This window comes from Lonchura striata, chromosome Z (assembly GCF_046129695.1).
Source record: "Lonchura striata isolate bLonStr1 chromosome Z, bLonStr1.mat, whole genome shotgun sequence".
Taxonomy (NCBI): Eukaryota; Metazoa; Chordata; class Aves; order Passeriformes; family Estrildidae; genus Lonchura; species Lonchura striata.
Genome location: NC_134642.1, coordinates 40,009,135 through 40,026,269, shown reverse-complemented (window position 1 = coordinate 40,026,269; position 17,135 = coordinate 40,009,135). Strand labels below are relative to the sequence as shown.

The 17,135-nt window shown below is 40.8% G+C and overlaps 1 protein-coding gene across 7 annotated transcripts in view; it reads left to right on the top strand.

Annotated features, from left to right (window-relative positions):
- Positions 1–17,135, top strand: part of UNC13B (unc-13 homolog B) — a 206,046-nt gene that overhangs the window by 166,818 nt on the left and 22,093 nt on the right. For all 7 annotated transcript variants that reach the window (XM_021554690.2, XM_077790533.1, XM_031507422.2 and 4 more), the window contains 7 exons: positions 2,940–3,036; positions 3,823–3,966; positions 4,097–4,174; positions 4,692–4,769; positions 11,730–11,818; positions 14,919–15,071; positions 16,983–17,106. In XM_021554690.2, the coding sequence (XP_021410365.2) occupies positions 2,940–3,036; positions 3,823–3,966; positions 4,097–4,174; positions 4,692–4,769; positions 11,730–11,818; positions 14,919–15,071; positions 16,983–17,106 (763 nt within the window). The remainder of the gene's footprint in view (positions 1–2,939; positions 3,037–3,822; positions 3,967–4,096; positions 4,175–4,691; positions 4,770–11,729; positions 11,819–14,918; positions 15,072–16,982; positions 17,107–17,135) is intronic.

Sequence of the window (17,135 nt, the reverse complement as noted above, 5' to 3'; positions counted from 1 at the left end):
GCCTCAGATTTTAGCTTTTATATTTTTCAGATACTGTATTGCTTTAGTGTGTAGTTCTGAGCTTCATATTAGGGAATAGTAAGCTCTCTTCACAGAGTAGGGAAACAAAACAATTCCTTCTCTAGCTGGGGGACCAAGGGCAAATGATCCAAATCTTAGGCCTAAGAGTACAAACAATGAATGAAAGAGAGAAAAACAAGGAGAATGGGACTTCATAACCTAAAGCTATAATTGGACAATTAACTTCAATATGCAAATGGACCAGAACTTTAAAAAGTGAGAGACTTTGTGACTGGTCGTCCATTTTGTGACCATTTTGGGTTCATCTTGTGTGTAGCCCTGGCTGGGCTCTTGTGCTGCCCAAGGTGTATCCATTGAGGTCTTTTAATAAATGCCTACTTTATTCTTTAGCTCTGTCTAGCTTTTGTTCTAGGACAGCCTTTATAAGGCATCACTATCTGTCTACTTGTCAGACAAAATGCCATCCACAAATTCACTTTTCCAGTTTATAAACTCTGAGAAACCGTGTTCCTGGTAGCCTTTGAGATATGATTGAACAAAGTGCAGGGTCCAGCTTTTTAGTTGTGTACATATGTGTTTGATTAAGTACTGATCTTAGTGTGCAGGTAGCATTGTAGCTCTACTGGAGACTGCCTCCTCTCTGGTGGGGGAAGATATTCCTCCCTTTGAGATCCTTTTGACTTCTTCTGGCTCTCTTCATCAAACATAGTATTTATTATTTTACTCATTGGAACCATGCCTGCCTTCTTGTCTCAGCTTTTGCCAAGGCACAGAGATTGTTCCTTGGATACCCACAACAAATGAGCAAGATTAATTCACCTGCAGAGTGACCCTGAGGGAGCCAGGCTCATGGCCAACCTGAAATGGTAGCCTTTTATGTTACCTCACTGTTGTGCAGCCAAGAAAGGTGAACTTACATTTAGTCTTGAAGTGCCACTGGCTTTCGCAGCAGGCAGGACTGAAGTGTATTCTGTGCAGACCTTGTTTGGAGAGTTTGGCTGTGCCATCTGGAGCCAGGCTGTGCTGACCCCTGTGAGCACAGAATGTCTCTGAAGCAGCACTGTGAGCCACTGCCGTGTGTGCTGGTGTGTGTCATTACAGCATTTGCTTCCTGACCAATAATTGAAGCAGATGAGGGAGAAGATATTTGTCGTATAATAACATTTTGGAGCTATTTCTGCATGAATTCAGATTATTTTTATTCATTTCTGTGCTAGATAATTTTGCATATTGTTCTGGATATGTTGCCTTCATAGTCTTGGAGTCCCCCTGACTTGTTCAGCATCCCAAGACCTGATAGTAAAATATTATAAAAGGTATTTGGCCTAAGATAGTTCTAGGTTTGTGTTACAGCTCAAAGTATAGTTTGGCCCTGAATATACACGTGGACTGGAAGTATCTGTAAATTATTTGCATCTCTCAGGTTTTTGTGTTAGCCAGAGGACAAAATTGAGGCTGGCTTTGCAGATGATCTAAGTGGTTCATTCAACATTCATAATAAATCTCTTCCTGAAGGTGATGTTTCTTTTTATGAGAGGGGGAGCAAATATACCTCTCCCACCCACCCAACAGTACCGTTTTCTTTGCCACCTTTGCTTAGACAATTTGGCAAGACAGCTAGGTATACCTAGGCACTTGATTTTGTGTAGCAACATACAGTATCCATAAAAATGGGCAATGTTCTTAACAGCAAATGGGTTGACCTGTGACATGTGAAACAGTCAGCAGCTCACAGCCTGGGAACTGTGAAACAGGTGGAAGATACATAGTTGCTTCCTTGTGAAGTGCCCGAGTTCCTTTCTAAGGCTTAAGCTGTTTAAAATACACTATTACAGTTTAAAAGAAAATGTTGAAAGCTTGAGAAACTTGCAGCAGACTTCAACATATGCTGACTTTTAGGAGCCTGAAGTGCCATTCAAAAGGAATTCTTTCAGAATACAGGAAGTCCATATGTCTGTGACAGTGTTCCAATGTTGCTGCCTATAATAAATAGGGCTACATAGACAGGTTGCTGTTGGCATTTTAACACTGTGTCAGTTACAATTTCCAATATTAGCATTGATGTGCTTTATATTTTAAAGTGTAGAGATTATTTAAGGCTATCTAGTATGCTCTGCCTGTGAATTTGCTCTTGATCTCCCTCTCATGTCTGGCACATGCTTTCATGTTCTTTGTAAACTCAGGTCACAATTAGCACAATCTCTATGAATACAGCTGCCTGCCCTGCACTCTGTGAAGCTCATATAATAATCTTTTGTTTGGACTGAATACATGTGGACACTTGTTGTTTTTGAATGCTGTTTCGTAGTATTTGAAATTAAGATTTGCTTCAGCTGTGCTGTGTTGGCACCTGCACGCAACTAACTCCAGACAGACATTTAAATAAGGCTGTAAGTGCTATGTTACTGCTTAAATACAGGCAACAAACACACACACACACCCTTTTGTACTGTGTGTGTCCCTTGGAGCAGAGGACAGAGGGGCCAGCTATCAGATCCCACCACTGAAGCTGCTTCTCCACTTGCCTGTTTTCACACTGCCTGTTTGATACACCCAAGTGAGCCGCAGGACAGGTGCCTGTGGGTGTGGAGTTCTTCCTTGTGCTCTCCGGCTCGTGGTAGGAGGGGGAAAAAATGACAAAATACTTTGAGGTGAAGCAAAGTTAAAGGTGGCTGTCAAGGAGGGGTAAAGGGAAGATACCAAGAAGAGAAAAGACAGGAAGAAGGACAAAACCAGCTCAGAACCAGCCTAAGTGATGGTATAGGCCCTGTTAGCTTGTGTAGAGGTGCAAGTGTATTTGGGAACTTGGGCTACATGCACAGACAGCAACATTCAGACATCTGACAGCTTTCACAAGGCTTGCTGGGGTTGGGGTGCTCCTCTTCCTGCTATAACTTGGCATCTTTGCTCCCCTGCAGGTGGTTTGAGCAATTTGTGATGCAGTGGCTGGATGAAAATGAAGATGTTTCCTTAGACTTCCTGCATGGTGCTCTGGAGAGAGATAAAAAAGATGGGGTATGTAGGTTACTACTTGGTGCTACATCATACAGTGCACAGAACCAAATAAAACACTATAAATTCACCAGTCTTACAAATGGTGGATGTGGTCCTTTTTTCTTGCTAAACAACTGGGAAACTCATTTATTTTAGTAATTTACAGGTCACAGGGAACTTTTTAATAGGAAGGTGCATATCATTCATTTTTGCCTATTCTGCTCCTGTTAATCTGGCAGCCGGTGGTTTGGTGCTCTCTCAGCTCTCTCTGTTTGGGAGAAGTAATTGAAATTGAAATTTGAGGCACTTAGCATGTACTTAGTCATGCAGTGAGAATGTGACCTTAATCCACTGACAGACCAGTTTTACTCTTAATTTGCTGAGTATGCCAATCCAGAGGAGAGCTTTCCTGTTACTCAGTGACTGTTGGCACTGTAGTCTGTGACACTTATGCAACATTCTGTTTAATAGCTAAATCTAAAAAAAATTTAAATAGCTCTTTACTCTCTCCTTTCCTCATTAACTGGCAGGCAAACCATGCATTGTATTAAGGATCTCAGCATCATCATAGATTTCCTCACTGCTTGTCATGATCATAGTTAGTGAAGGATAGTAAATTTATAATCCAACCAAGAAAAGCTATTTATCTCCTCTAGGTATTTTGAAGAGTTTTTGACTAATTCTGAGGAAGATGTAGGTTTTGGTAAAGTTACCCTGCCTTCAGTGTAACAGATGATGGAAACACCCATGGGTGGGTATATTTCAGATGTTTCAGTTTGACAATGACTTTTTGTACTTCTGTTTTAGTTCCAGCAAACATCAGAGCATGCTCTGTTCTCTTGCTCAGTGGTGGATGTGTTCACCCAGCTCAACCAGAGCTTTGAGATCATTAAGAAGCTGGAGTGCCCAGACCCTGTCATTGTTGCCCACTACAATAGAAGGTTTGCAAAGGTAATCCCCTCAGCATCCAGATGTTTATCTTATTCTTAATGAGGTGTAAGACAGTATGATTTTTTTTTTCTGCTTGCTGGAGTTCTGCAGTGGTAGAGGACATGTAAGTGCTCACATTTTGTCTTCACAGACTATTGGGAAAGTGCTGATGCAGTATGCTGACATACTCTCCAAGAGCTTTGAGTCCTACTGTTCCAAGGAGAAACTGGTGAGTTATGCTGAGCTTCTCTTTTTCTCCAAAGAATCGTCTAATGATGAAACCAGTCTCACATTGCACCTGACCATGGTGATGATGTAAATATTTTCAGTGTTGTTTTTATCATCATTTGTATGCTTTTGAAGTTTGAATTCTGGTTTGGACATAAAATAAAAGCAGGTCCTGAAGGTGATATGCAGGGTATGGCGGCTGTCAGGTCCCCTTGAAATTAACTTCCACATTGCCTGTGTTGTGTGATTTGAAAAAACAAAATTGTTCACCATTGCTCTGTAGATCTGGTACTTAAGAGAGGTCTGTTCATCTGGGTATTCTGCAACTGGGAGCTGACCAATGGATTTTGTTTTTTTAATTTTTTGTAATACATTCGAGTGCTGAAATCTGTGGATGCTGTGCTTCCTATATAACTCTCAGATCTGGTGGTTATCTTGGGTAAGGGTGATAAGGCACAAGGTATCCCACTGGTGACTGTGTTGGCATCCTGAGAAATCACCTGCTTTTGTCCCTTTAGCCCTGCATCCTGATGAACAACATCCAACAACTGCGGGTGCAGCTGGAAAAGATGTTTGAAGCCATGGGTGGTAAAGAGGTAAGAGAGCTCAGAGACTGAGTGTTATTACTCATTCCTCCTGTATTGTTGTTGCTGGGTTGTTTGCATCCTATTGGTTCTTGAAAGACTGCAGTCATGAGGAGAGCCTTGTAAAACTTGGCACTATTAAGTGTGGGGAGACAGCCATGACTAATGGCTTCCCAAGGAAATCTGTCATCAAATGCAGGAGCAAACATTTTGGATCACAGAATAGCATAGAAAAGGAAATGAAAGATTGGCTGTTGTGCTCATTTGGGCATGGCTGATGGAGGTTTCAGTACTGTGGACATTGAATCATTCTATATGGCATATAAATGTGGGACAGTGCCTTTACTGGGCATGAAATGTCTAATAATCTAATACATTACAGACATGCAAATGAGTTCTCTGCTTCTGTTTTGAGGGATATTCAGATGTGTCCATTTGTTCCAAGATGGTAATTTTTACAGAAATAATATTTTATTCCTCCAGGTCACTGTTTTTGTTCTGATGTAATATATGTATTTTTTCTCTTCTTTTTTCATTGCTTTTCAAGATTCAGGAAGATGAAGAAAAGTCTGCTGATGCTGATGTTAGGAAAAATTATTTTCAAGTGCATTTTCTTTGGTTGTGTTGTGATAGAATCTGTGCTATGACCTGTATACCAAGAGAAGAGTCAGCTTTGCTGATGGGCAGCTCAGTTTTTGCCTATCTTGCTTTTCTAAATATTGCTTGTGCTCAGTGGCAGAATTCTATGAAGTGGCAAAAATCTTAACAAATAGATTTACCCCATGAGGCAAGGAAAAATGCTGTCATTCTTTCATGTGTCACCTCAATAATCCTAATTTCTGCATCAAGAACTAGCATTATATGCTTCCTGCTGTAATAGCAGCAGTAGCTAAATACCTATTTTTGGGGAAAAAAATAAACTTGTGATGCAATGTTTGTGAAGTGGCCTATAAAAGTTTAATGCCTGTGCATTTAATTTCCCTTAAGGAATCAGTTTGCTACTATTTTCTGTAGTGGTATCCATTAAGTAGGGTTTCCCTATATTTAAAATTGAAAATATCCCTTGCTACTGTATTAAATAAATTGAGTAAAATGATGTTTCTTGAGGTTATTGGCTGTTTTCTCTAGACTAAATTTCTTCTCTGCATTCTGCCCTTTAAAACCTTCCACAGGAGGTGTAAGTAAGGTTAAAAAGGGGCAATGGGCCCACTATTTCCCCCCCGCCTCCCCGTACTGTGTAATCAAAAGACTGGGAGGGGAGAGAAACCCAGACAGTGAAGAGTAAAACAGGAAGAAATGTGGCAAGCACCTGTTTTTTGGAAGTGATTTTTTTTTTCCATTTTCTTTTCAAATGGTGCTTATTGCACTTCATAGGACTGCCACTGATCACCAAAAATAAATTGTGTTGTGTTAGTGCCTGCATTATCTGCTGTCCCTAGGGGTTTCCTGGTTGGTGACTGTGTAGTACACTGGTTCTTGACTCAAAAATTGACAGGTTCTTTGTTTTGCTAGAGTAAACAAGGTCTTGTCCTAGTTTGAATAGTTTTTTGTCTGCAGATTGAACCTGATAATTGGGTGACAATAGGTGAGACAACAGTTTTGACAATAGAACTTACTGGAAATGCATCTGGGGTTCTATGCTCCTTCAGGAAGGACAGTTCTTAATTTCTGTGGCAGATTTGTTCTGTGATAATCTATCCATGACACAGTGTTTGCACAAAAGTAAGCATTATCCTGACTACTCTGTCCAAAAAAACTTCCTTGGGAGAGTAAGCAAGTAGCATAGTGGTATGCCCTGGTCTTGAACTGTTCAACTTTTTGTGTTCTCAAAGGTGTTCTTGAGAGCCAGGTACCAAATATTCCATTGTTCCTGTGGCAGGTATGTTACTTGTGCCACATGTGCAGCTAGACCTTCAGCCTGGTTTCAGTGTGCTTGTGGCTTCATCTACTTCTGACTCCCAGTTCCATCTCGATCTGCAGCTGTAGCTGTAGTACTGCACAGCTCTGGAAAGCTCTGAAAATACTGCTGCTACGTGGTGTTCTTTGCTAGTGGGTCCAGAGCACACCCCTAGAGAAATTCAGGTCACTTACTCCCTTTTGCAGTGAGGGAAGTAAAGGGTCAGGGTTCACCTGTGGTCACCCTGCAGTGTAATGGCATAGTACCAAAGAGAAGTACTTGCCCAATACTATTTATTGAGATTAGGCCCCTGCATATAGTGCCTTTCTTTACTCTCTCCTCCACCCACTGCCCCTAGTGAGTTAGGGTACCTTTTCCCTCACTTTCCTTATTCTTTTCTAAACTGTAGTACTCCAAACAGGGCAGAAATTGCCCAGCATCTCTGGGTTTAATGTGTCGATATCACGTGGTATGTGAACATTACTTGTCAGAAGCAGTAAGGACAGCAGCAGAGCTTTAGAGAGCTCTGTATGGAGGGATTCCCTTGGGTCAAGGCAAACATATATATACCCACACACAAAAATACATAAACGCACATGCATACACAGAGAAGAGTACCTTATATAAATTTTAGGAATTAGAATGGATGCTTTTATTTCCCTTCTGAGCTGTATTGATCTCATGGGATCAAAGCAGCTTCATCATGACTCAGAAGCATTCTCAGACATCCCAAAAGCATGTTTTGAAAAGGCAGTGTTTATGAAGTGGCAGATAGCATTAAAAGCTTAATGAATAGTGTGAAACTGGGGGGTGAGTCCTGGATATCTTTTGAAACGTTTTATTTCTCTGAACCATCTCCAGTACAGCAGCAGAGCAGAGATTATAATTTAGGTCTCTGCTGGGATGGGCTACACACATTCTTAGTAGTAGTGTTTGCCTGAGCTTGGCCCCATTTATTTAATTATTCATACTTTACCTAATAAAGCCTAAAGTGACTTGCATTTTCTACCCAGCTCTCTGGTTTTCTAGCAGACTTCAGCCTGCAGTCCATAATTTTGCTTAGCTTTTCATGAGTAATGAACTCATGGCAGTGAAATTAAAGGGTGCTATACTGCATTGCACACTTCTGGAGTCTAGATGTGGTGTGAAAGATTAGTTTAAAACGTTTCTACACCTTATTTCCCCAAGGGAGGCATGGTGAGTATCAGAGACAAGCACTGCTTAGGGAATCTAAGGAATTAGCTGCTGAGCAGCAGCATATTGTCATTGTACAATTTTCATGCCTTTGGTTTCAAGCTAATCTGCACAATTAAAGCTTCAGGAAACTCTTCTTAATGCTTTGCCAGGGTTAGCCCACATTTAAATCCTAAGTTAGCCATCTGAATAACAAATTGCCGGACAGCTTAGAAACAGCCAAGACTTACATATATGCTTAAAGAATTTGTGATAGTGTTTACTTCTCTTTAGCATCCCATATGTCATAGCTAAGGCTGCCCTAGCATTTGAGAAGTTGGCAGCTATTGTTTGGATTCAGTGCTCTATGTTTCTTACTCTTGGATCCTATAGGAAAATGGGGAGATTCCTGAAAATTCAGTGCATGTCCTTAAATGGGGGTTGGATCTGCTGAGGTCCCAGGGGCTGGTGGAGGCAGCAGACCAAAAATCAGCAGCTTCAGACTGGAGTCAGATGAACTCTATAACTTGCTAAAGCTAAAATATGTTAGCAGGGCATAATTCTTCAGCTGCTGATATGCCAGATCAGACCTGATGATTTCGCAGAGTGTCTGCCTTTTATAGATGGGAATTGATTAACATCTTTAGCTTTCTAGAAGGCAAGAGTCACGTCTCTCCACCTACACCACCTACAAAGAAGCCTTTCAGTTCTGGCCACTCACACTTCCCCAGTGTGTGGAAGCCAAAGAAGAACTAATTACGTCTCCTGGAAAACTTGGAAGCCCATCACTGCAAATTCTTAGGCTCAGGGGTTCTGTTTCATGCATGAGGAAGGGAGGAGAAGATCATCCTAAATTCAAGTTGATAGCACTTTGGTATAAATGCCACCATTCAGATTAGCAGAGGAATTGAGGTTCCAACGCTAAAGGAGTTAGAAGAGACTTTGAGGCCCAGATTCTCTCAAAAGCCAAGTCCCAAATATCTTCAGAGAATTAACAGAGACTTGGTTTCTTCCCTGAAATTTAAATATGGGATTAGCTTTTCCCTCTTTGCACGTCAGCATCACACATTTAGCCTCAGACGTGGAACTGTAGCTATGTCAGCCGTTATTTCCACTGGAGTTGAAACATTTGCTCAGAGATCAGAAGCCACATCAATGTGGCTACTGTCACATGTTTTGCACAGAGAACTTTTCATTCTTCCTCTGAGTTACCTCTCATATACCGACAGAAAGGAGATCATAAGCCTTCTGAGAGAAATGGTGTGGATGTGACATGTGGCAGTGACCCAGCTGCCTAATCCTGTTTTCTGCTATACTAGCCAGATTTATCATGCAGTCCAAGTAGCATTTCCTGCTATCAGTGATAGCTGATATGCTTAAAATTCATTGACTGAGCAGCAACAGCAGCACTGTTGTGGGTTCATTTGAGTGCTCTTATCAGTGCCTTCACTACATTGGCCAAGTTTGCAGTTAATACCACATGCTGCAGTACTCTGTAACTGAAGTGTGATTTATGCATGGGAAACAGCAGTACAGACCTACCAGCACCTTCCTAATGAACTTACATCACACTCAGATAATTCCCCAGACTTTGCTTTTGAGTCAAAGCAGGCCCAAGCATTAACCATCAGTAATGTGTTATGTGGAGTCCTTGTTCTCTAGTAGCAGCTGCTCAGAAAACAACAGCTTTTCTAGCATGACAGGGGACTTTGTGGATGCTGAACCAGAATGTTTACTACCAGGGTTTGGCTTTCTGAGGATGAGGCTGGGCACCACGAAGTTAGATCTGGGTAGCTGTCTTGTCAATTGTACCCAGAGAGCTGTGTGTGAGCTGATGTTCTGGATGAGTGAGAGTTCTTTACCACAGATAAAGGAGCTTGTCCCCTTGGCAAAGCATTGTGCCGGCTGTCTCTTTTTGCAGTACTAGGACAGCAGTGCATCTGCTGTGAGGAACATCAGTTTGCAGTGAAATACAACAGTGCGGGAAAGGTTAGAGGTAGCCAGGGAGCTCTCCAGGCTACCTCACAGTAAAATAAATGATCGATTGCGCAGTTCATGAACCAGGACAACAAGCTGTTGATCCTGACTTCAAACATCCTCTAGGCTGTGTATCTAATAGCTTATAAAGAAGTAGAAGTAAATAGTGAAGAATAATTGTCTTGTGACAAATTCTTCTGGCTTTTTTTTTTTCCAGCTGGAAAAGCAGTTAATTGAAATGTTTTGATGATTCATGAACTGGTCCTACCTCAAATCTGTCAGAAATGGCTGAAATCAGAGGGCAATTCCGTGCCATTAATAGTAGAGCAAATCAGGCAGCTTGTGACTCACTATGCCTTTATGCAGTAGGAGGGAAGGATTAATGTAGGGGGAAGAGAAACCACCACCACCAAATGCTGTTTTTATTTTGTTACCTACAGGCTTGGCTAGAATGAAGGCTGATTGTCATGACATTAGCTTCCTTCTGCCGTCACAGAGCAAGAGTGTTACAAAGATGATAGGAAATTTACTTTAATAAGGGAAAAATAATCAGAGGCACCAATGCCCAAAGTTACAAAACCTAAGTAATCATCATTTGCTTGATTGTCGGTTCTTACTTTAATTACTTGTAAAATTCTGATCCAGAAGTTTCATTAGCACAGGTTCAAATGCATAATAGAGTCAATTTTGCATGTCAGCTTATAACAAGAAAATGAGCAGATCAGATTCCAAATCCCCTAAGGCTTGGCTTTCTCTGTCAGATGCTGAAGCAATATGAAGAGGGCTTCAGCACTGATTTTAGAGATGGGAACTCCTTCAAATCCTGTATAGATGTATATACCATAAAAGTCTAAACTGATTTTTAACCACTGTACTGGTACCTGGCTCATTACCTTCCTGAAGAGATGCTCTGCCATAGAGGAAGCTTTTTGTTTTGCAAACATCTTGTTTGCCTGCATACACAGGAAATCTGTTCTACAAGTTACTCTTTATGAACAGATGATCCCAAAGCATTCATCCTGTGTTGCTATGTGTACACATGGGTGTGTTGCTCAGAAGTGGCTCGTTTGAGGCTGGAGGGGTGATGGTAGCAGGACTGCAAAACTCTGTAAATCGTGTTCAATTTAAAAACAGGTAGCCTTGCACTGATAAGAATGGAGGACACACTACCTTACAGAGCCTGCCAAGGTATCAACAGCATTCATGTAGTGCTTGGAGAACTCGATTTCTGTTTTCCTCTGAACACTTGTATACAAAAAGCTGTCTGATCCCACATGAGAGTAAAGCTGTGTTTGCTCAATACCAGTCACTGAGATTTTACCTTCAAAAAATGATCCACAAAAATGATCAACAGAAGCACAACAGCTCCTGCCATGATATTATGGCCAGGTTTTCAAAACAGCTGGGGTCCAACCTTCTGAGAACAGTGACTAAGTCAGTCTTCAGTTAAAATACTTGACGGCAGAAAGGAAGGTGAAATAGCTTCTTTCAAGATCATACATGGAGAAATGCCTGAGTTGTAACAACCAGCCTGAAAAGCCCTGTGTCCTTCTAGACTCAGAAGGGTGACATGACCTGTGAGCCCAGGGTAAAGCACAAAACTTGATGGATTCTCAATGTAGATACACTCTTGGCCACAGGGAGTTCACATTGCCTTTCTTCCTCAACTTCACAAACATCAGGAAGAATACTGAAGGATTATAGGAGCCTGGGGAAATTATTTGCTGCTTTTTAGGCAAATATCTGCTGACTGTTTCACAGCTTCTGTAGCAGCAGCAGCAGGCAGTGGAGGGGAGCATCCTACCTGGCAGAGTCCAGTGGGGATAGTTCACCTGCTTATTAAGTGTAGCCTCAACAGTGAAGCACTGCAAAGGACAGCAGACTGCCTCAGGGTTCAAACTTAAATGCTTTTTTTTCATCCACAGTTGGATGCAGAAGCAAGTGACCATCTCAAAGAGCTCCAGGTGAAGCTGAACAATGTTTTGGATGAGCTCAGTGCAGTGTTCGGTAACAGGTCAGTACTACAAAGTCCTTGTCCTTGAAACATTCCTTTCCTTTGTCTAATCTCATTTAATCAGGTTACAAAAGAAAAGAAACTTCTGTGAACTGCATTATATTTTTCTTTTTGTCCTAAATTTATGGCCTTTAATATACAGAGACCACCTATAGACATGAAAAACATTTTTGAAGTCTTTCTCTTTTGTATGTCTCTGCTTGGAAATATAGCTTGGAAATGTCTCAACTGTGAAATGTATTTGAATTACACAAAGTGATTTATTTTTTTTTTCCAGTAAGTAGTTCTTGTCAATAACAGAATTTCCTGCTCCTTTACTGCTCAAAAAGCAGTTTCCAGCTTAGCATTTATGAAGCAACATTCTTGCTTAAACATTCTGCTCTAAATGTATGAAACAGCTGACTGATTTCTGATTGTTAAATGAATACTGGAATAAGAAGGAAACGGGTTTAGAATCTGAGATTGCCCTGTTCTAAAGCTTCTGCAAATATTATCTAGTGTTTCAGGTAGCTCTTTAAAGTATTGCCAAAGTAATCAATGGCAATTAGGTTTCATTGCAAGTATGTTACCATATGTTACCATTTACCCGAGTATAAAAATGTGCTCAACTTTATAAGACTTTTGTAGTCTATAGAACTATAGAGCATGTCACTTAGTGAAATCTAAAAATACAGAACTCTTGACTAGCCTTTGAAAACAACCACTTCCCATTACAAACCCCATTCATTTCTTGTGCTCCATAACAGGATAAATACAGGCATGAACTGTAATGTAGCTTGAACATGGGCAAGGCAGAGAAAATTGTACCAATTTAGCCTCCCAGGGTCGACAGGTTTGCAATTCTTATGACTAAAAAATCATAGTGGGATTTGTCAAAGACTGTTTGAATTTCACCACACAAAAGCTAAGCAGGGAGATAAGTGAGCAGTTCCCATGGCCAGTAATGGATGCTACTCAAGAAATGGAAAGACTCAAACTATAACTGAATCGAATCAGTAAAGTTCATAATAAGGCAGTGAGTGACCAAGAAATAATGATTAGGGAGGTGATGTTTTTCAGTCTTATCTTGGAGAATATTGTCTCCGTGGTGCCATTGCTACAAAACAATTAGGGGACAATCTTGACATATGATAATGTGATTTAAAGAGATTATCCAGTATCAGCATACATACTGGAGAGTGTTTTAGAGAGATGAGTCAGCCAGCGATCTAGCCAGTCAGGTATCTCAGGTGCTTAATTTATTCTTTAACAGTCCTAGGAAGTGAAAAGTAGAGCTGCAGTTCACTATATAAGCATGATCTCCTAAAGGATATAAACTTAGGAGATAAGGCAGATATCCACAATATTCTGTGCAGAGTCTGTAAACAGTTGCTCTTTCACCTCTGTGCACATCTGACACTGCTGATCTTAACTCTTCTTCATCTGTGTGAGATTAACTGTATTTGATGAGAAAGCAGCACACGTCCAGAGGACCTCACTACCCTTGTGCTGAGAGAGGATTTTGTCTGGACACAGAAGCATTTTCTACTTTGAGAGGAGATAAGTCTTAGAAGGGTTTATCCTTCATGCAAGGCTAGCTGCTGTTTTGTCCTTGGAGGCTGCAGGAGTGAAGGAAGGAATTCCTGGAGGAACTGGGGAGCAGCAGGCCCCTTCTGACAGCATAGGTGAAGTTGTTTTTTAGCTTGCTGCTGCCAAGGGCTCCTGTTAAGCTGTACATCTACACAGTCTTCACTTTCAGGTGAACCTGTTACCACAGTAACTGATCTATTATTTTTTATAATACTGGCAACCATTTTTACTTATATTACATTTTATCCATGAGGTCATTGTTATTTTCCATTCTTGACCTGGTTTTAAAGCATCTTGAAGCAAGGTCCTGCAATTGATGAAGCAATGGGAGAAGTATGGGGTGGGATTGGCCTGTGACAGAACAGGAACTGTTAATGGCACAGGTAAAATTTTATGCTCTTTTAATTTTATGTGGCTTAGGTCTCTGGTTATGCTGACATTGCAGCCACAACTGAGTGCTGCAGGACCCATTCTGCAAGAAATAGGGCAGGTGGGAGACAGCTGTGGAATTTTTCCAGTGAGAGGCAAGCTAGAATTGAGCAAGAAGGACCATGAGGCTAGAGGTGGCAGAGCAGGAAAGGTGACCAGGTGGAGAAGGAAGGTGAGAGCCATGGGATACTCACACCCAACCCACAGGTGTCCTGGTGGCTCGCACACAGAAGTTCAGGTCATTTATGCAGATGTAAAGCTAGCTTCCAAAGTTTCATACCTCCTCTTAAATCTTTACTCTAGCTTCTCTTCCTGGTTTCAAACCTCTGTGCCATTAATGGATAGTAAAATGTCACTTGTAGTGCCTGTTGTTAGTAACTGTTCTTTTAAATGTCAAAGCATTTTCCTTTATTTGTTGAATTGATTAGTTGTCAGCTCTGCTGATCTGTTCATAATTTTTAATCACTGAATTATTTAATTTTGAATCTCCTCTTAGCAGGAAGAGGTGGAAAAGTAATTGTGCTTTAATGCCTTGTGTGTCACTTTGTTACAGGGAGACTGCACTTTGCACAGCTGAGCCCCACATCTCAGTTTGACACTTGGCATGGACTGTATGGCAGTGGACTGGTTTAAGCTGGTGCCTGCCTTCAGGCTCTCTCTGTTATTTTAAAGACTTAAACTATGATGGATCATAACTGGATTTCTGCTGATGGATTCCTGGGTGCTCAGAGTGGGGCATGCCTTGTGGCATTTCACCATGTGATATTCCAGTCTCTGTGGTGGAGAAAGCAAAGGGTACAGCAGGGTGCTTCAAGCTAAGGATAACAGTGTTTCTTGAAGTCAGGAAAGGATAATTTCTTGCTGCAAGATGAATGAACAAACTCCTCTCAAACATGCTTGTGTCTTGTGTTCAGAGGTGGTCAGCTATATGTGGGTGGTGGGCATAAGGAACTGGAGAGCATGCCCCTTGGTGACAAATACAGTAAGGAAAAGAGCAGAAAGTCTTGTGAAAGAAAAGTGTGAAACTGAGTGAACTTGAAATTTTTCACCTTGTATTTCTGCCACTAATAGTATTGGTTTTGCCTCTCTCCTATCTGTGCAGCTTTCAGACTCGGATTGATGAGTGTGTCAAGCAAATGTCTGATATCCTCTGTCAAGTGAAAGGGACAGCAAATTCTGCTGCTAATGCCAGAAATACAGTTGCACAAGATGCAGATAATGTCCTGAGGCCACTGATGGACTTCCTGGATGGAAAGTAAGGAGTGTTCAAATATATGCTACACATACAGTTCATTGGATTGGAACAAGAATGAGGCAGATGGGAAAATAGCTCTATATTCTTGGATTGTTACTGAGATTTCCAGTCTCCAGATTTTCAAGAAGAATTAATAGCTTTTCTTCCCATATCTGCTTCTCAAAAGCCATGGATGGGCTCTTCAGCCTTCATTCAATCCAGTTATGACCCAAAGCACACTCCAGTTCTTTCTACTCTGGCAGTTATAGCAATCAGCAAAACACACTGCTGATCAAGTAGTGAAAAAGATTGAAATGTAAATTTTCTAGCTGTGTTTTTTTTCCTATAGAGATTTTACTGCAGCCAGCTAGCAAGCATATTGCAAACAGTGCTTATGTACTTGATACATATTTTACTCATATCACAGTTGTGTTAAACATCTGTTCTAGTCATACCTGCTGCTGTTCTGACTAGCAAATAAGCTTCTGAATGATGGGATGTGAACATGGTTGATACAGTGCTTTAATTAACTGTTGCATTAATACCATGCAGCATGATTCATCCAGGCAAGGACAGGTAAATGCTCAAGTCAAGTCTTGAACTGCAAAGAGAAACAGTTTTTAATTTTTGTACAAGTTAAACTTAATACTGATACACATCAGTTCTTCATTTAGTAAGGGATGACCAGCAATTTTCAAAATAAATGCTGCAAAAGATGTGAAGCTTTACAAGTTTAAAGTATAGGGGGTTTGGTTGTTCTTAGTGTTGATTATCCCATCTTTCTTCTGTGTCACTGTGTTCTAAGTCACTCTCTGCAGCAGCCATTCCATTTGGGAGCCTTCTGATTTGATAATTTTCCATGCATGCCTTCATGAATCCTGAAAAGCTATATTCCTTTGTACCATTGGGAACATGGTATGCTGCAAGCTTACCATCTAGCTGTGGAGCAAATAATTTTGATGGCTATAATCCATGCTTGGATTATTTTCTTCCCTCCTTTACATAAGGAGAGTATTTCTTTAATGCCTCCTGCATCCCACCCGTATCAGTCCTGTCCCTGTTTGGTTTTGTTCATTTACTGGCTAACCAGCTGTGGAAAGAAGGGAAACTGGGAGAAGATGTTACACAATGGAGAAGAGTCAGCTGTCTTAGTGGTACTGGCCACAGAGTTCCTGTTCACAGTGTGATCAGTAAATGCTGAAGTTCAACAAATGTTTCAAGGAAGAAAGATTCTAGCACTTCTTGGCCTTTTTTATAGCCTGTACAGTAATAAAGGAGGCAAACCTAGGGAAATAAAGCTCCTTGTGTTAGAGCAGATAAACACATGGCAGGTGATTGGTGTATGCAGTCATGACAAAATATGGAGTTGCCCAAGAAATATTTTGGGGTGGTTTTAGAGGTGAAAGATTTAGCTAACTTCAGCAGCTTTCAGAAGCTGTGCAGGATTTTCTGCACAGAAGTCTTAATTTAAGTATTCATCAAAAATCATTATAGTAACCTCTTGAAGCTTAAAGCCTATTATTCTATATTTATAATTTCTTCTGTATGCTCTGTAAAACTAAATACATCTTCTTAAAGGGATCCTGTATCTTGATCTCAATGGTACCTGCTCTTATTTGGATCATATGTATTATTGCAAACCACCTATCACCAAGTGACACCTTCAGTAATCCCCAGGTCAATAAACAGAAATTATTGAGATCAGAAGTGTCAAACATCCATTTTGTGGTTTTAGTGTTTTTAGTGCTAGAACTCCAAGGATGAGCACACAGTCTGTGCTTTAGAAAAGGGAAGATTTTTACCTTAAAGCAATTGTTATGAGAAGCTGCTTTGGATAGGGCACTGAATCTTCCATATGGAGATCCTTTTTCATTGCATATTGAACTTTTCATTGCTCTTTGAACTTAATCAGTTCTTGCTTTCTCCCTGCAGCTTGACACTGTTTGCAACTGTGTGTGAAAAGACAGTGTTGAAACGGGTGCTGAAAGAGCTCTGGAGGGTGGTAATGAACACCATGGAGAAGCTGATTGTGCTTCCTCCTCTTACAGACCATACGGTAAAGCATTTTATCCTTTCTGACTCATT